Source organism: Chelonia mydas, chromosome 18, assembly GCF_015237465.2.
Source record: "Chelonia mydas isolate rCheMyd1 chromosome 18, rCheMyd1.pri.v2, whole genome shotgun sequence".
In the NCBI taxonomy this organism is placed as follows: domain Eukaryota; kingdom Metazoa; phylum Chordata; order Testudines; family Cheloniidae; genus Chelonia; species Chelonia mydas.
In genome coordinates this window covers 9,193,389-9,213,255 of record NC_051258.2, presented here as the reverse complement: position 1 = coordinate 9,213,255, position 19,867 = coordinate 9,193,389, and the positions used below count along the sequence as shown (strand labels likewise).

General features: G+C 48.8%; 1 protein-coding gene across 1 annotated transcript; it reads left to right on the top strand.

Moving 5' to 3' along the window:
• The first annotated feature begins 10,734 nt into the window (after positions 1-10,734).
• Positions 10,735-18,853, top strand: LOC102940188 (chymotrypsin-like elastase family member 2A). The gene is made up of 7 exons (XM_007067740.4): positions 10,735-10,874; positions 11,168-11,256; positions 13,082-13,179; positions 14,510-14,638; positions 17,581-17,717; positions 18,106-18,251; positions 18,689-18,853. Exons 1-7 carry the CDS (start codon positions 10,832-10,834, stop codon positions 18,851-18,853), a joined length of 807 nt encoding a protein of 268 aa, XP_007067802.2. The 5' UTR covers positions 10,735-10,831.
• Positions 18,854-19,867: the final 1,014 nt, after the last annotated feature.

The following is a 19,867-nucleotide window of genomic DNA, read 5'->3' as shown; positions in this document are numbered from 1 at the left end:
AAATAGTCCTTTGGGGCTCAAAACACATAGAATCATAGAATCATAGAATATCAGGGTTGGAAGGGACCCCAGAAGGTCATCTAGTCCAACCCCCTGCTCGAAGCAGGACCAAGTCCCAGTTAAATCATCCCAGCCAGGGCTTTGTCAAGCCTGACCTTAAAAACCTCTAAGGAAGGAGATTCTACCACCTCCCTAGGTAACGCATTCCAGTGTTTCACCACCCTCTTAGTGAAAAAGTTTTTCCTAATATCCAATCTAAACCTCCCCCATTGCAACTTGAGACCATTACTCCTCGTTCTGTCATCTGCTACCACTGAGAACAGTCTAGAGCCATCCTCTTTGGAACCCCCTTTCAGGTAGTTGAAAGCAGCTATCAAATCCCCCCTCGTTCTTCTCTTCTGCAGACTAAACAATCCCAGCTCCCTCAGCCTCTCCTCATAAGTCATGTGCTCTAGACCCCTAATCATTTTTGTTGCCCTTCGCTGGACTCTCTCCAATTTATCCACATCCTTCTTGTAGTGTGGGGCCCAAAACTGGACACAGTACTCCAGATGAGGCCTCACCAGTGTCGAATAGAGGGGAACGATCACGTCCCTCGATCTGCTCGCTATGCTCCTACTTATACATCCCAAAATGCCATTGGCCTTCTTGGCAACAAGGGCACACTGTTGACTCATATCCAGCTTCTCGTCCACTGTCACCCCTAGGTCCTTTTCCGCAGAACTGCTGCCGAGCCATTCGGTCCCTAGTCTGTAGCGGTGCATTGGATTCTTCCATCCTAAGTGCAGGACCCTGCACTTATCCTTATTGAACCTCATCAGATTTCTTTTGGCCCAAACCTCCAATTTGTCTAGGTCCTTCTGTATCCTATCCCTCCCCTCCAGCGTATCTACCACTCCTCCCAGTTTAGTATCATCCGCAAATTTGCTGAGAGTGCAATCCACACCATCCTCCAGATCATTTATGAAGATATTGAACAAAACCGGCCCGAGGACCGACCCCTGGGGCACTCCACTTGACACCGGCTGCCAACTAGACATGGAGCCATTGATCACTACCCGTTGAGCCCGACAATCTAGCCAGCTTTCTACCCACCTTATAGTGCATTCATCCAGCCCATACTTCCTTAACTTGCTGACAAGAATACTGTGGGAGACCGTGTCAAAAGCTTTGCTAAAGTCAAGAAACAATACATCCACTGCTTTCCCTTCATCCACAGAACCAGTAATCTCATCATAAAAGGCAATTAGATTAGTCAGGCATGACCTTCCCTTGGTGAATCCATGCTGACTGTTCCTGATCACTTTCCTCTCATGTAAGTGCTTCAGGATTGATTCTTTGAGGACCTGCTCCATGATTTTTCCAGGGACTGAGGTGAGGCTGACTGGCCTGTAGTTCCCAGGATCCTCCTTCTTCCCTTTTCTAAAGATTGGCACTACATTAGCCTTTTTCCAGTCATCCGGGACTTCCCCCGTTCGCCACGAGTTTTCAAAGATAATGGCCAAGGGCTCTGCAATCACAGCAGCCAATTCCTTCAGCACTCTCGGATGCAACTCGTCCGGCCCCATGGACTTGTGCACGTCCAGCTTTTCTAAATAGTCCCTAACCACCTCTATCTCCACAGAGGGCTGGCCATCTCTTCCCCATTTTGTGATGCCCAGCGCAGCAGTCTGGGAGCTGACCTTGTTAGTGAAAACAGAGGCAAAAAAAGCATTGAGTACATTAGCTTTTTCCACATCCTCTGTCACTAGGTTGCCTCCCTCATTCAGTAAGGGGCCCACACTTTCCTTGGCTTTCTTCTTGTTGCCAACATACCTGAAGAAACCCTTCTTGTTACTCTTGACATCTCTTGCTAGCTGCAGCTCCAGGTGCAATTTGGCCCTCCTGATATCTTTCCTACATGCCCGAGCAATATTTTTATACTCTTCCCTGGTCATATGTCCAACCTTCCACTTCTTGTAAGCTTCTTTTTTATGTTTAAGATCCGCTAGGATTTCACCATTAAGCCAAGCTGGTCGCCTGCCATATTTACTATTCTTTCGACTCATCGGGATGGTTTGTTGGTTTGTAAACATCCCAGGGTTTACACTGGTCACCTCTTGCCGCTAGAGAAGTTGTGTACAATTCCACACTAACACATAAACTTTGCATTTTTAAAGGATGCCAGAGCTACTTAACCTTAATTCACTAAGGATTTTCCGGGATGATGCAGAAGATTGTCCTGTTGCACAGCCCTGTTGCGTAGGGGAGTGGCTAGGGGATTAATGCAGTCCTAGACGCACCAGATCCAACCCTCCCCTGACCTGCTCCTCCAAAAACACCCGTGCATTGGGGAAGGGAGCATGGCTCTATAGAATCCATCTGTGGGCTCCTGGAATCCTGCCCCACTTTCCCATGGGCAGTGGAATGGTACCTGTTTGACTGTAATCAGGGATTGCTACACAATTTTTTTTTAAGGGTGAGGGGTAGAGAAAAGATTTGGCTCTAGCTCTGTATTGCATCTCGTAAGGGTGCTGTGGAAGTATAACATTGTATAAGTATAACGTTGTATAAGGGGACATGCTGGATACATTGTATATGAGAGGGCATGCCAAAACATGTTACAAAGTATCTGAGGGAGCACACATAGGGACAGTTAGCTTTTGAATGGAGAAGCAATTAAGATAGAGTCAGCACGTCTAAGAAGCAGGCATCAGAATAGAAGATGTGAAGGACAATTAGTTAAGTTAACTGGAAGCTGTTAAAGGAGATTGTTAAGGGTGGCAGGTAATTGAAGATACGTGACTGGTCTCAGGGATCTCGAAGGGTGGTGACTAAAATCTTTTTCTTCTTTTGTCTGTAACTTCTCTGTAACTTGTATAAATTAAGAGACACAAGCCCCATTTGGGGGGCTCACTTCTAAATATATTAGCAGAGCAGCTTTGCTAATAAAACAGAGTGGTCTGATAAAGTGTGAGTCTGAGTCAAACTTTGACAATTTGGAGGTTCCACCGAGATGGCAAGCGGCTTCACTGAGGCTGTGTGATCCCTGACTGCCTTGCAGGACGATCGTGGCAGCCGGCGCCTGGACGCTTAGTCCAAGCGATCCTCCACAAGACAGAAAGGTACACAGCAGCAGCGCAGTCTACGCCATTGAACTTGTTGGTTCCCACTCTGTTCGGGTAGGGGTCTTTGGATCCAGCTTCTGGAATCAGACGTCTCAGGTAATTATTATTTTTGTGCTTTAACCGGTTTGAGGACTGTCTTGTCTTTGTGTCTATCCGTCTTCCCCGTGGTGTGTGTGTGAATCTGGGAGCCATCTCTGTCCGGAGACTGGCTGACCAAGGGGTCCCCGTCCCCACGGTCTGAATAAGTGGAATCTGCACAGCTGCAGCCGCACCACGCCTTGGGTATAACCCCTGGTGTGAAAGCAAGGGCAGCTGAGGCAGTTGCCTGTTGGCTCCTTTCTGTGTGTTGCACCGGGTACCGCTCTGCTGAGCCCGAATTTCCTTCTTGTGTGAGTGCTGTGTGAAGTCCTCCTGGATGGGTAATCAGAAGTCTAAGGTAGAACAGTTCCCTAAGGGAACTCCAGCTTATTTTATGTATTTTAGGAGGGGTCCGGACTCTTGTAGGTTTCTTGAAAAATGGTCCAAATTAGCTCTAGAGAACCCCAAATTACATTGGCCACTGTTAGGTTCTTGGGACAAGGATCGAGTGGACGCTTTAAAAAGCAAACTCGTCCTCCCAAAAACCAAATTGGAGAGAGGAGAAGTAGACTGCTTCATGCAGTGGTGGGAAGAGGCAAATCGTAGATGGACTGAGTCAAAACTCACCTCTCTTAAAAATTCTATCAAAAAAACTAACAATTCAATTGGATGCAGTCTCTCCCACCACTAGTCCGAGCGCTCCCCTTTGCCCAGTCCTGTGCACTGATCTGGATCAAACCCGACCCCCACCATACTCCTGCGCAAATCAGAAATCAGAAAAGGAAAAATCTTCAATGACTACAGATAATGAAAGTGAAGAAGATACCCTCATTGGCCTCGCAGCTCTGCAAAATATTATGAAGAAGAAATCCAAAGCAGACTGGAAAGATTCTCTTGACATCTCTTCTTGGAAAAGAGAACCTGATGGGAGGTTAATGAGAGACTCTGATCAAACTGTTGTGGCACCCTTACGAGTCCTTAAAATGGGAGAAAGTGAGTCCATATGGGATTATAAGCCCTGGACTCGTACGGAACTTTTATCTATAGTTAAAAGTTTTCCCAAACCACAGGAAAACTCTGTCAAATTTGCTGAGGAGTTTCTGTTGATCTGTGAAACCTATGAACCCTCTGAGACAGATCTCCTCCAACTGTGTAAATTGTTAGCTCCTGCCAGTTATTATGAAAAATGGTTGGCTGCCGCAGACTGGCCAGCTGAGGCACGCCACTCAACCATAAAAAGTACTGGCCCAGATTCGGCATACAGAGACCAGTGTATGGCTCTTTGGAAGCGCCTGCATCAAGCCATTCCCAAAGTGTGGTCTCCTAAAACAAACTGGACAGCAATACGTTGCTGTAAGCAAGGGCAAGGAGAAAGCCCAGGCGACTATAGGTCCCGCCTAACTGATATTTTCCTACAACATTCAGGAATACAAGAGCCCGATGTAAATGGGCAGGGGGCCTTGGCACATGCATTTGTTGATGGTCTTCTCCCTGCCACAGGCAGCATGTTAAAACGAATAAGTGTGGGATGGGAGACTGAAACCATGGACAAATTGCTGGCAGTAGCAGAGCATTGCCACCGCACTTTAAAAGGAAAGGAGGAACAGTCCTCCCAAAAGTTAATGGCTCTGCAGATACAGCATTATTCAGGACTAAGCAGACCACACCGGGGACAGGGACGGGGTTGCGGAAGGGGGAGGAGGGCTGGATTAACTGGGGTTTGTAACTACTGTAAACAGCCTGGACACTGGAAAAAAGAGTGTCCAAGACGACCTAATAATTGTATGGGAAATTAAGTGAACCCCCCGCTGATTCCTCCAGCTGATCCCCAACCCTATTTTTCACCCCAACAATGATGGGATGCTGGGGAACCTCACAAAGTTTTAGCTCCCTTATTACCTCTGTCCCCTACTGGAGAATGTATCCTGACTGTAAATGATCTCTCTCTCCCTTTCCTTGTTGATACTGGAGCTTCTCTTTCTACAATCCGCACCACTGACTTGCCTGAGGTTCCCCGATCTGGAAAATCTGTGTCTGCTGTTGGCATTACAGAGATCCCTACCTCTTTTCCCCTCTCAAAACCTTTGTCTGTTCAGGTCGGTCCCCTCTCTGAGGAGCATGCATTCCTCCTCTCTGATTCCACCCCTGCAAACCTTCTGGGATGGGACTTGCTATGCAAACTTGGCTGTTCTATTTACTGCTCCCCAGATGGTGTCTATCTGCAAATCCCTCAGTCTTCCTTATGTGATTCTGTAGCCTCCCTGCAACCTTGGACCCTGTAGCCCAGGGTTTACCCCCTTGCCTACGCGCTGTAGCTGCTGCAGCGCACCTGGTCGAGATGTCTGAGTCCCTTGTCCTCCGCTCTCCTCTCACTCTCATGGTTCCCCATTCTGTGGAAACTCTCCTTCTGCAACGCAACACTGCTCACCTCTCCTCTGCTCGCCTCACTAGGTATGAACTTTTGCTGCTTTCAGCCTCACATATCACTATTAAGCGCTGCTCCTGTTTAAACCCTGCTACCCTCCTTCCCTTACCTAGTGATGGTGAACCCCATGACTGCCTTGCAACTGTCTCCGCTATCACTGTCCCGCGCCCCGACCTTTCAGATGTACCTCTCCCTAACTCTGACCTGGTATTATTCACTGATGGGTCCTGTTATAGAAATGACCAAGGCCACCTTCTTGCAGGGTACGCTGTGGTCTCTCTCTCTGAGACCACAGAAGCTGCGCCCTTACCCTCTGTGACCTCTGCCCAGGTGGCTGAACTGATTGCTCTAACCCATGCCTGCTTTCTAGCCGAGGGGCTCTCTGCCACTATTTTTACTGATTCTCGGTATGCCTTTGGGGTTGTGCATGACTTTGGCACCCTCTGGCAGGCTCGAGGTTTTCTTACCTCTACTGGTACCCCTATCAAGAATGGCCCCTACATTGCCGCCCTCCTGTATGCAGTTTTACTACCGTCTGCCTTGGCAATTGTTAAGTGTACTGGCCACTCAGCGGCAGACACCGAGGTGGCAAAAGGTAATGCACTTGCTGATACTGCTGCAAAACATGCCGCCACTATAAAACCTTCATCAGAAGCGTTTCTTGGTCCCCTCTCTGTCTCTGTAACGCCACCATCCCTGTCTCATCTCGCTCAGCTCCAGGATTCTGCCCCAGAAACAGAGAAAGACTCCTGGAGTGCTTTGGGTTGCTCTTTGCATTCTGATTCCCTTTGGCGATCGCCCACCGGTACCTTTGTAGCCCCCCTCTCACTCTACCCGTCTCTAGCTGCCCTGCTACATGGTGTTTCGCATGTCGGCAAGGAGGGGATGGTCTCTGCTATGAGTAAGGTGGGGTGGTGGGCTCCCCATTTCAGCTCCTTTGCAACCCGCCACTGTGCCGCTTGTGTTACTTGTCAAAGCCACAATGTAGGCAAATCTGTAAAAGTAACACAAGGGTTCCGGGGTTTGCCTCAAGCACCTTTCCTACACTGGCAACTTGATTTTGTACAAATGCCAAAGTGTCAGAAATATGAATTCATTTTAGTTATAATATGTCTGTTTTCGGGTTGGATTGAAGCCTTTCCCTGTCGCAAAGCTGATTCATTGTCCGTTGCAAAATGTCTGTTAAACCACATTATCCCTACCAAGGGAATTCCTGCCACTTTGTCTAGTGACCGGGGAACACATTTTACTGGAAAAATTGTTCAACATCTAAACCAGGTATTACATGTCACCCACCTGTTGCACTGCCCTTACCACCCACAGAGTGCAGGGGCAGTTGAAAGGCGAAATGGTGGGCTTAAAAATAAGCTGGCAAAAATCTGTAGTTCCACAGGGTTAAACTGGCCAGCTGCTTTACCACTGGCCCTTATGGAAATTCGGTCATCCCCATCCCAGAGACACAAATTGAGTCCATTTGAAATCATCAGGGGACGCCCTATGCGAACAATGGCTACTATTACCCCAGCCCCAGACCTAAACCTAACTCACAGCACGCTCCTCCAGTACTGCAAAGGGTTAATGCAAGCTGTGAGCTCCTTCCATTCGCAGTGCGAGCAGCGTGGCCGACGGAACCCACCTCTGCTGCCTGTCACACTCTTGAGCCCGGTGATTGGGTCTACCTGCGGCACCACCTTCAGAAGCACGCCTGGAACCCCGGTGGAAGGGTCCATACCAGGTACCGCTCACCACCCAGACAGCCGTGAAATTATCCGGCATCGCTGCATGGATCCACGCCTCACAGTGTAAGCCAGCGCCACCTCAAGGGGACCAAGCACCTCTGCAAGACCACGCAGAACCAGCTTCAACCCCAGAAGACAAAGAGGAACAGCCTGCAATACCTTACAATCTGCGCTCTCGTAAGGGTTGCCAGAAGCAGAGGGTAAGCAGACAGCAGGACCCAACAAACAAGAAGCAGTAGTGAGCCTAGCGCCTGCTGCCTGGTGGACGTAAAACCGTGACTGCGGTTCCCTCGAAAGGGGTTGTCGGAACCAGAAAGGGTCCTGCTTCCAACATGTGTCCTTTGAGAAGCTTAATCCTCAGCTACTGTGTCCTGAGTGTCTGGGGAATCCAGAGTGACAGTGACAATTCTTTCATCCAACAACAGGTGCAGATAGCCCAGATCCTGAATATTTCTAATTGCTGGGTCTGCAGCCACATCCCAGCTCACTCACAAGCTAGTATCCCCACCATGGCAATCCCTTTGAATTCCTCAGAGCTTGCTGGAGAACCCTATCCACTTAAAAGGACATGGAAGGAAAATGACACTTGGGGGACACACCATCCATCAGGTTACCCCTAACCAGAGTGCTAATCTAATGTTGTTAAATGTCACCAGTGAAAGTAATGAAAAAGAACGATTGATGTATGGAATCCAGTAAGTCATTGGTCATGGGCGTAGCCTTGACCAAAAGGGGGGATTGTGGAAGTATAACATTGTATAAGTATAACGTTGTATAAGGGGACATGCTGGATACATTGTATATGAGAGGGCATGCCAAAACATGTTACAAAGTATCTGAGGGAGCACACGTAGGGACAGTTAGCTTTTGAATGGAGAAGCAATTAAGGTAGAGCCAGCACGTCTAAGAAGCAGGCATCAGAATGGAAGATGTGAAGGACAATTAGTTAAGTTAACTGGAAGCTGTTAAAGGAGATTGTTAAGGGTGGCAGGGAATTGAAGATACGTGACTGGTCTCAGGGATCTCGAAGGGTGGTGACTAAAATCTTTTTTCTTCTTTTGTCTGTAACTTCTCTGTAACTTGTTCTCCAAAAAACTGTATAAATTAAGAGACACAAGCCCCACTCGGGGGGCTCACTTCTAAATGTATTAGCAGAGCAGCTTTGCTAATACAACAGAGTGGTCTGATAAATTGTGAGTCTGAGTCAAACTTTGACAGTGCCCAGGGCTGGAAGCCAGGCATTGCTGAGTTCTAACCCATTCACCGTTATCTCTCATGAGCCACCTCGCCATTCTCCTCTTGGCAAAATGGGGTTAACACTTCCCTACTTCCCGGGGAGCACAGAGCGGGCTCGCTGGTCTGTGCTTTGGGGATGAATGCGCATGCACAGCAGAGAGACTAAGACAGATCAAAGGGCTTCACAGAGCTAGAGCAGAGGGCCCCAGAAATTAAGGGGCAGCACCCAATCCATGTGCGCCAAACCGTGCCTCCTGGTGACTTTTAGGTTCACTACACAACCTACATTGTAGAAGGGAAATACTGTAAAATATTCACACTCTCGCTCTCTCTCACACTCCCACATACACACACACCTCGCCCCCAAACCGTCCCCAGCTCTCTGTATAAGTCAATTGGCCTTTCTAAATTAAAGTGCCCGTGACACTGGGGAATTGAGCAAACTGGTTAAAAACAGCCCAAGTCCTGTGGCACACACAGCTATTTGCCACCAGTTCTCTGCCAGCGTGCTGGGTGTTCCCAGAGCACATGGATTATTGGCTCCAAACTCTGAAGTGGGTTTTGCTCTTCGTTCAAATATTCCTCTGCTGTGGATTGATACTGAGACCAAACTCATCTCAAATCTGAGCCACCCCGGGTGCTTTGCAGAGTTCTGTCATCAAGGCAAGGAAGAACGGCAAGGTAATGAACAACAACTTCTGCAGATCCAAAGGTCTCAGGACAGGAGTTCAGGTTGTATTGTGGAGATGGGGCTGTGGTTAAGTTTAATGGGAGTTGAGATCACATGCTGGGGTAACAGACAGGACTCAAGTAGCTCAGACAATCTAATGCTACAAGTTTCTTTACTTGAGCCGGACTGGAAACCTAAACGTATTGACATCTGCCGTGAGAGGAGGGTTGATCTGATTATAGCCATGGTGTAGGGATCAGGAGACCCAGTGTCTATTCCCCACTCTGCCACTGGCGTCCTTGGGCATGTCACATAGCTTCTCTGTGCCTGGGTTCCCCATATTAAAGCTGGGGTCAATGGCACTTCACGTGAGGATAATACATTACAGAGTGTGAGGTGCTCAGATACTACAGTGACACAGGATAATGAGTACTGTAGATAGAAAGATGCCCCAAGAACCGATCAATTAATGGGCAGTTTCACCATACAGATAACAGTAAGAAAGCCACATAATGTATCTAGCACCAACAGTGTGATAGGCACTATACTGGCAGGTCTGGAGGAGCCCGGCTTCCTGCCCCCAAAGGACTTAAATGCTTTTTACCACCTCTCAAGAACCATCTCCGCCAATGCAACAGAAGCGAGTAAATGATGGGGAAACCCGAGGTGTGATTGTCAGAACTAGCCCCATTTAATATCCTAAACCATCATTATCTGGGAAATGTTTGGAAAACAACCAAAGATGGATTTTGGAAGGAAAAGTTTGGTAGGACCCATACGCAGCAGCTTGGTGAGTTTCCAGCAGGAAGGGCTTTACTAGGGCTGTGAAAAAGTTCTTACATACAGTTTCTAGCTTCCCAATTACTTTGGGGCTGAAAGAGAAGGTGGCAGTAGGGGAGGGGAATTGTTTTTGGGTCTTCATATTTTTGGGGCTGGGGAGCTCTAATTATTGCTTCCAAGTGCCCACTGTTCTCCCCATCTCACCACCTGAAAAAAGGCAACTTAGATAAGGGTCTAATAATATGACAATGCCAGTCCCTTCAATGCAGGCCCTTCCCACGCCTTTGCCCCTTTGGCCACACGGCCAAAGTCCTTCCTCACCCATGCCTCCCCCGCCTTACCTAACCCTCAAACCCAGGCCCTGGTGGCTTTACCCTAAAGTCCCATCCTTCCACTGCAACACCAGAGGCTCCTGGAGGACTTTGTGGACTAGGGGTTCCCCATGAATTGCTGGGGCGGAGATTTACCCCCCCCCCCACCCCAAATTCAGGTAATTTTCCCTTCCATCCACATAATTGTGACCAGGACTCAAGGTAGTGGGAGAGCAAACAGCTGCAACAAACAAAATCCAGCTCACGCAGCACTTTGCACCCAAGGCAGAGCTGAAGCCAGCATCTCAAGGTCCATCTTTTTTTAGCACGTGCACACACAGGAAAATGTCCCATGGGTGTGAAAATTCTCACTGGTGACTGAGCCACACGCCCCCTGCTCCAGGCTGTACCTCCAAGAGATAAGCCGCACAGCCATATAAGAGGGCTCAGAAGATGCACTTCTCCTGACACAGCTACAGGGCACCATGATCCGTATCCTGTTCGCTACCCTGACGCTGGCCGCTGGGGGTATGTATCCCGCCTAGACGTAGGTTTTCATCTGTTTTACCAACTGCAGACTTCGAGCTTGATCCTGTGGTCCTGACACTGACCAGCAGCCGGGAGGTGCTGAGATATCAGAGTAATGGGTGCAGTGTAAGGGTCAGAATAGACTATGGCTTAGAAATGTCTGTAGTGATAGAAAGGGCGCCAGATCGGTCCCCTAAGTTCAAACATGTGTTACACAAAGATCAGGTCAGTTTTGGTTGGTGGCTTGGTCTGTTCTGATTTCTAAAGCAGACCTCATCTTGTGTCTCTTGCAGCCCTCAGTTGTGGGAATCCCGCCTACCCACCTCTCTTGAACAGAGTGGTTGGAGGAGAAGATGCAAGACCATTCAGCTGGCCCTGGCAGGTTAGTGATTCCCGGGTTTCCTTAGCCCAGTCCAGGATACCTTGAGCCATGTTGCCTTCCCATTACGTTGGGCCTTGCTTTGCTCAGCCTGCACGCGCGTTGATGGCATTTCCCTGTCTGATATGCGATAACTTTTGAACACGGTATCCGATCAATTCCAAACTGCCAGGGAACGTTCTAGGCATCAGTGGTCAGAGCCCTACTGAGTTTAGTGAAAATTGGAAAACGAGAAGGCAGAAAAGTAGAGGACACCTGGAGCCCCCGGCATCTGGTTAGCAGACCCAGCAGCTATAGCTGGGTCTATAATAATAGACATAGATCAGCGAAGTGGTTGATGGCAGCCATTGACCCCTTCCAGTGTAACAACACGCCCCAGATCTCAGCCCTGCCCTGCATCCCAATGGAGCAGAAGGTTTTGATTCCCTGAAGGACTTTGCTCCCACATGGAAAGAAAAGAGATAATTTAACAAATAATAAACATTTAACTGTTTACACATGTCACTGACATGAGGGCAGCACACAAGGAGCTTAGGGGGTAGAATGGGGAATGCAACTTAAGGACCCCTGGTGGGTGCGTGAGCTGAGCCTACAGAAGCAACAAAAGGAGAGACCGTGTAGGTGTATCGTGGCTGTATTCTGAATGGGACACACTACAAGGCCAACTGGCCTTGTGCTTAAGGTGAAGGAAGAGATGTGAGAACTGAGTTCTATCCCCAGCTCTGCCACAGACTCACTGCCTGCCCTTAAGCAAGTCACTTAGCACCCAATCCAGCTCCCATTGAAATCAGTGAGGAGGAGGAACTCTCCCTGGCTTCAATATGTATGGGAAAGGGCTCTCTTTGCACCCAGAGCCATGTGGTGAGCCCTTTGATAAGCTTGTCAATAAATAGCAAACAAGGAGCATGCTGGGAAATGATCCTGACATGCTATTTTGGGACACGGCACCTCCGTTTCTGATCCTACTCCCAAGGGCGCATGTCGGGATTCATTTGCTAATGCTGGAGCTCCTCGTACGGAGTGTGCTAAAGACGAGTTACCAATTAATGACTACTATTAATCACAACATCCCAGATGGTTGTGCAGCGTTATTGTGCTCTTTTCAGGAACTAACTGGGGAGCGAAGCGATTCCTGTCTACAGCTGACAGGTCAGCTAAGTGTCAAAGCCTGCTCAGATCCATCAGGATGAAAGCTCTGGAGGAATAAGAGACCGATGTCATTATATTTTGCTAGGTCTGCAGAGCCATGCTCGGCAAGTAACTGGTGTCTCAAAATAGGGACTATTTAACTCCTAGAATACATTTTAAAAATTGCACTTATTTTGCTCTTCACCTGTTGAAAGGTTAATAAATGACACCCCTGTACCGTTGATACAATCCCCATGGCATATTTGGGCAACTGTGGCAGAGAAGCGGAGCAGCCTACCCATGGTCACACAATGAGTCAAAGGCAGAACAAAACCGACAACGCGGGAGTTCCCGGATCCCTATTTCCCTAGATTCCATTTCCATGATCAGGCCACAGGCCCACTAAACCCAGTGAAATATTTAAAAAACAAAAGCCCCAAACGACTTACAGGGACCTATTTCTGCATGGAGTGACAAAGAGGTCTTTCATGAATCCATTTCTTCTGTAGCAAATACAACCCTCTGTTTGGCCCGTGCTTAGTAAATAGCTTTGGGAAAGCAACAGTGAATGAAACATTGGAAAAAAGCCTTTTCACAAGAGAGTGATCTAGACACGGAGCACCTGGGTGCTCAGCTTTTCACCTTCCCAACAGAAGGAGAGGTCGATCCGTGAGTAGCATTCTTACCGTATCGTTCCTAGGTCTCCGTGGCACTCGGTGCCAATGGTGGCTGGTATCACAACTGTGGGGGAACCCTCATTGCACCCAACTGGGTCCTGACAGCTGCTCACTGCATCAGGTACGTTAGCTGCCGAAGCCTGGACAATCATTTCTTTTAAGTCAACGTGCAGAAAGCTGTCAGTGCTCTGCGAGAAAGAAAAAGCCAGTGCATATTAATAACAAAAGGGACAGATGCCAGTGCAGGAGCCACCTCCCCAGTAGTTAAGTGATTCCTTCAGCCTCCACTATCTCCGAAACTTTCAGACACATTCACCTGAGCTGCTGACCACTTGTGGCTATTGAAGAGTCCACAGCAGTTTCTGTAAGAGTACAAGTGAATTAACCCCAGTGTCCGAGCCAAATTCCAGCTATGGCAACTGAATTCAATTCAACGCCTCTAAATTGCTCCGTGGCACCGCTGTGCATTTCTTAACAGCTGCCTTGCTCGACCCAACAGTGTCTCCCCCACCAAAAAGGTAACGACATCTAGAGCATGTCTCTGGCAGTGGCCCCTACCTGATGAGTCACTGGAAGGGGAAAACTTTCTTCCTCGTCCCCTGCCTGTGCCATGCCCTGCACTGTGGACTTTATTTTTGCATGTATAACAATACATATTAGTTATTAAATTATCCAGCCCTTTTTAAAATCAGCTGTGTTCTCGTTACAAGCACATGTAGCAGTGAGTTCCATAGGTTAACTAGCACACCCACTTCCATGAGGAAATCGTCCCTTTGGGTTTAAAGTCACCTGCCATCAATTTCAGTGAGAGCTTCTTGTTCTCAGATTATGGGGTGCTGTAAAAATGAGGGGCGTGGTCAGCTTTGACTTCATCACCTTAAATACCTCAGTCAAGGCCAGCTGCCCTACCCAGCACCGCAGTACAGGCCTGTTTCCCGTACACACATGCACTGCGGCTGGTTACTACCACTCCAGTCACGGAAAGCATCGTCAGAGCAGATATGGGCCCTCCCGGGCGGGCTGTGTGTGAGGTCAGATTGCCAGGGTGCACAATACTCTTCCACACACCTCTGTACCCGTGGAGATGCTTTCGTAATAGACATGGTCACACTACCAGAGAGGCCTTCAGAATTGCTCAGATGTGCCAGGAAATGGCAGCCTCAAGCTCGAAGATCAGCTGGGGCCCACGTTTAGCGGGAATCTTGGCAGGAGGCAGAGGAGCATGTGGAGACGCAGCCTCTAGTGACTAGAGGTTCCAGCATGCAATGCTCCGTCCTAAACCAACGGCTGGTAATGTAGATCAATGCATGCTGGCCCCTGCAGTTCTCAGAGGGTTCCCACTGGAGACCCCTAGGCTGCATTTGGCCGCCCTTCCCAAAGAGGCGTGTGACTGCGCAGCAAGCCAGAAGTTACACAGCTAAGCGTGTCTCCCTGTTCCTTTTCCTCCCCAGCTCTTTTCAGACCTATCTAGTGTTTCTTGGCAAATTTGACCTAACTGCTGCTGAAGAAGGATCGACTGCCATCAGGCCACAAAAAATCATTGTCCATGAAGGCTGGAACGCAGACAATGTCGCAGACGGGTAAGTTGATAGAAGCTATTGGTACAAAGTATGAGAGATAGGGCCCCAAACCAAACACCCCTGCACCGTGGTCAGCTCCAAATCTGGAGCCAGTTGTTACAGCATAGGCCAGAGGTCCCCAAACTGTGGGTGAAGGCCCATTCTGGGGAGGGGCGCAGCTGGGGCCTGGGCCAGCCCCCCCCCATAAGGGGTGGGGAGGGACCGCCACCCAGCTCCTCTCCTGGCCCCGGCCCCAACTGTTGGCCCCGTGCCCAGGGCCCCACTCCCAGCCCCACACCTGGGGCCCCGGCAGTCATCCTAGGCCCTCAGCTGAGGCTCCGCTCCCGGCCCCAGCCCCGCTCAGGCCTCCAGCTTTGGCTCCCTTACCCCGTCCGCATCCCCCCCACCCAGAGCTGTGGCCCTGTTTCCAGCCTGGGGGAGAGGGGGTGCAGACTGGAGTAAGGGGGGGGGATGCGAGGTAAAAAGTTTGGGGAACACCGGCATAGGCTCATACTGATTATTCCAAAATACCAGGAGACTGGATGTGGGGAGTGGTGAACCCTTTCCCCAGTTCAAACCCTTGTCCCATTATGGAGGATGGCGTGTCTGGCTCAGCGATCAGATGCCCATGACCCACAGAGAGACAGATGCCAGTGCAGGAGCCACCTCCCTAATAATTAAGTGATGCCTTCAGCCTCCACTGTCTCAGAAACTTTCTGGACACAGTCACCTGAGCTGCTGACCACTTGTGGCTATTGAAGAGTCCACAGCAGTTTCTGTAAGAGTCCAAGTGAATTAACCCCAGTGTCCTAGTCAGATTCCAGCTGTTGCAACTGAATTCAATTCAACGCCTCTAAACTGCTCCGCGGCACACCTGTGCATTGCTTAACAGCTGCCTTGCTCGACCCAACAGTGTCTCCTGCAGCTTAGCAGTGGGTGAGGGGAGCTCTCACCAGACAGGTGTGTGGAGAGGTTCAATTAATGTATGTAAAGTAGTATTAGTAACTCGGATGGAGGAGACGTTGCTGAAGGACTCCTTGGTTCTGCTGAAGCCCTAGTGCTTTAGCTCCGTGGATCAGCTCCGTTTCCAACTTTCTACACGTTTCATCCCCAAGTATGTGGCCAAGCCCAGCTCCCCAAGGCAGTAGTACAAGAACTAGGACGTCAGAATGGCCATACTGCCTCAGACCAATGGTCCATCTAGTCTAATATCTTGTCTTCTGATAGTGGCCAATGCCAGATGCCTCAGGGGGAATGAACAGAACAGGGCAATCATCGAGTGACAGTCAGAGGCTTAGGGACACCCAGAGCACAGGGCTGCATCCCTGACCATCTTAGCTAATAGCCATCGATGGACCTGTCCTCCAGGAACTTATCTGGTTGTTTTTTGAACCCCATTATAGTTTTGACCTTCACAACATCCCCTGACTGTGTTGTATGAAGAAGTATTTCCTTATGTTTGTTTTAAACTTGCTGCCTATTAATGAGCCCTGGTTCTTGTGTTACATGAAGGAGTAAATAACACATTCTCCACACCAGTCATGATTTCACAGACCTCAGTCATATCCCCTCTTCGTCGCTTCTTTTCCAAGCTGAAAAGTCCCAGCCTTCTTAATCTCTCCTCATACAGAAGCTGTTCCATACCCCTTCTGTATTGACCTTCTGTGCCTTTTCCAATTCTACTATATCTGTTTTGAGATGGGGTGACCAGAACTGCACGCAGTATTCAAGTGTGGGCGTACCAGGGATTAATAGAATGGCATTGTGCTCTTATGATAACTGCCCAGGGTCAAGCCGCCTCCCTTAGAGGCCTGAACACCAAGCAGTTAAGAAACTTGCTACATTATGTTATCTGCCAAATGTAGGGCTGAACACCATTAAACAGAGCCGGACTATGTCCAACTGCAGCCGACACTTTTAGATTCCACTGGTTTATTACACCTCAGTCTAGCAGTTACAGGGCACAATATCATGATGTTTACTGAGGCTCGGGAAGGCTTGAAAAATTACTTAGATGCTGCCCCGTCTGGAGAGGAAAGGCACAGCACACTGCCCTGCTGTGAGGGTGATGGGAAGGGAAGGGATTTGGCAAACCCCTAGTGTTAAAAAGAAATACAAATAACTATCCTGGAATCATTGGTGCTCACGCACAACAGACGAGCCCTTGTATGTTTGGATGCTGACTCGGGAATGAACTGAAACATAAAGACCTCACAGGCCTCACTTACCTCACACAAGGCCTGGTGCCCCAACAGGGCCGGGGGGCATTAAGGCGTGAGTTTGAGATGGAGTACAGGCAGCACTGACTGGAGGAGGAGCGGGTATGCCTCTTCAACCCACAGTCTCACTCCCCCGGCCCCGACACAGCACCTGCCCCAGGCTGATGAGGAAGCCTCTGGCTGAAAGGCCAGTTTCTGGGAGTCTCTGAGTAGAAGGATGAGTCGGTAACAGCATGGGCACCTCTCTAGGGAGACGCCCACCCACCACAGGGAGTTGAATAGAAACGAGTGCTTTAAATCAGGGAACCTTGATAAACCTGAGGCTCCAGGAGGCTCTCCATGTATTCTCCAGAAGCTCTCATAGTCACAGGCTGAGTTTACGCCAAAGCTTGACAGAGACAGGCCAAGCCTCTCAAACTGAGCCCTATGTGGGCAGAGGAGCTGCAGATGCTGGTGCCTGGATTTCCACACGGCTTTTGGGCCATGGGGAAGGAAAATCAAGGTGCTCCACCAGGGCCTATGGGCACTGAGGCATGTGTTTGTGTGTGTTACGGGCAATACCAAGGGGTGGGACCCCTCTGCCATGGCCTGAGGACGTTCCTTCCCTCCTCCTCCCGCTAAAGGCAGGGCCCCCTCTTTCGAATAGGCGGAGCACTCTATAAATGCTACATGTTAATGGGTCTGTGTTTTCTTCCACTCTCCCTCTGTGCACGCTCCCTCCTCAACCCCGGCTTCTGAACACAGCAACGACATCGCTTTGATCAAACTCTCCCAGAGCGTTGCTCTGAGCAATCAAATCCAGCCGGCCTGCCTCCCTCCGGCAAACAGTCTCCTGGCCCCTGGCTTCATCTGCTACGTAACTGGATGGGGAAGGCTGTACAGTAAGTGTTAATACAGTTCTCAGTGGTAACACTAAGTCCGTCTGTGTTAACATCTCCATTGGGATTGACTGGAATAAGGGATCCTGGCCTATTCATTCCTTGGCCTGTTTGCTGACGCTACCGCCAGTAGGGTGTTGATATGTGAATGTTAAAGTGCTCGGCCCCCAGCTGATTTCCCATGCGATATAGACAGAGAGCCATTGTTAAAATGGATGAGGATTATCCATCTAGTTCAGACACTTTTCTGAAGGAGGGATGCGCTAAGGACTGGATTCTGCAACCCCTCTGTGCTTGGAATCCCTGTTGACTCTTGTACCTGGATACGTTATTTTGCTGTTTCTTGACTGCCAGGAGCTAATGCTACTCCCTTGTTTCTCTTCCCTTCCAGCAAATGGTCCTTTCCCAAATAAACTGCAGCAAGGGCCATTGGCTGTGGTGGATTACGCCACCTGTTCCCTGCCTAGCTGGTGGGGTAGCACAGTGAAACGCACCATGGTCTGCGCAGGCGGCGACGGGGTGATCTCCAGCTGCAACGTGAGTCCGGAGAACTTGGCATTTATGGGCATGGCTTTAGAGAGTTTTCCATTATTGGAAGGGACTCCGAAGATGAGGCAGGGTACTAGGACCTACCCATTCTAGCTGGGCTTTGAAACCCCTTCGTAGAGGTTGATAGCAATTAACGTGTTGAAGGACTATTTAATAAACACATTTCTATACCCCCACCTACAAGAGGGATCCACCCCAAACCCCTGGATCCAAACTCCCCCTACGTGTTGGACCTGAACATGGCAGCTGGGAGCCTTCTCATAAGACAGAACCTATATTCATTTCATTCACACTCCTGCCTTTCTCCCATGTCCCATCTCCAATTATACGAGACCCCTGTCAGTGACTTCTCTTCTCATGCACCATAGAAAGACGTGGATTTTTCCAATCTGGAGTTCAATGACTGTGCCTCTCCTTCCTTGCAGGGGGACTCTGGTGGCCCACTGAACTGCAGAGGTGCTGACGGCAAGTGGGAAGTGCATGGTATAGTCAGCTTTGGCTCCTCACTAGGCTGTAATTATTACCGCAAACCCTCCGTCTTTACTCGGGTGTCGGCTTTCAACAACTGGATCGCTACGGTAAGGGTCTAGTGTCTGCTGCTGAGCAATAATAAACTCTGCTGTGAACTTCTAAATGGTCATTCGGGGTAAAACAAAACAAAATACCCCCTAAACAGTTCAAGACCGAGGGTTTGTCCATTTGGGTACATAGGCCAGCAGCAGCTTCCAATGTGGATACCCCGTAATAGCTAGTGCACTTTAAATTCACCCCCTAACTTATTCCATTATAACGTCACCACGTAGACAATCCCTTAACACAACAAAAGAGAATGTTGTCTTGTTTCTAGGGAATTAGTTCCTGCAGCGAAGGTGAGGTGTCTTTCTGTTGAATGCAACTATCCAAATGATCTTCATTTCTAACCAAAGTTCAGACATTTTGGAATAAATCTGTCACAATTTTATATTAAGGCTATATTTGTAGAATTTTAATAAATGTTAATTGATGTCCAACAACTTAATTATCTATCATCTATTATTATGATAATCAGTAACACATACTGCTCATGGCTATAATGTTCTTATCAAATATTTATTAACTATAAATGAACCCTTATTGTAAAGGATGACACAGAAGCCAAATCACCTGTCTTAAATCCTTAGGAAGAGAGAGGGTTGTAGGACTGGTTTATGTATTTAAAGGGACAATTTGGAGAGTCTGGATGTCCCTGTTCACAGATTTCCTTTGTTTTCTGGTCTGATTGCTCCCTCCCCATTTTGTTTTACACTTTCTGCAGGTTATGGCAAACAACTAACCTGAAGAGCCGTGGACAACAGACTAACCCTGTGCTGGCGGAAGGGAAGCTATTTTGCTGCTTGAAAAAAAGTTGTAATCATGAAATTCCAATCTGAGGTGCTGAAAGAATCTGTATATAATAAATAACCAACGTTTGTTTGCAACAGACATGCGTAGCCTGTGCTTCGGGGAAAGGGAGGGTTTAGGATGGAAGCATATGACACGGTGGCAGGGCGTTATGCAATGGAGCATTTTCTTCCATTAGATAAAACCCAAGGTGAATGGAAGTGGAATATGAAGCACGACACAAG

Bases quoted from the DNA above. Each gene is read 5' to 3' on its own strand.
- LOC102940188 (XM_007067740.4), top strand. From the start codon at position 10,832: ATGATCCGTATCCTGTTCGCTACCCTGACGCTGGCCGCTGGGG. The intron at 17,718-18,105 runs GTAAGTGTTAAT...CTTCCCTTCCAG, and splicing joins TGGATGGGGAAGGCTGTACA to CAAATGGTCCTTTCCCAAAT. The intron at 18,252-18,688 runs GTGAGTCCGGAG...CCTTCCTTGCAG, and splicing joins GGGTGATCTCCAGCTGCAAC to GGGGACTCTGGTGGCCCACT.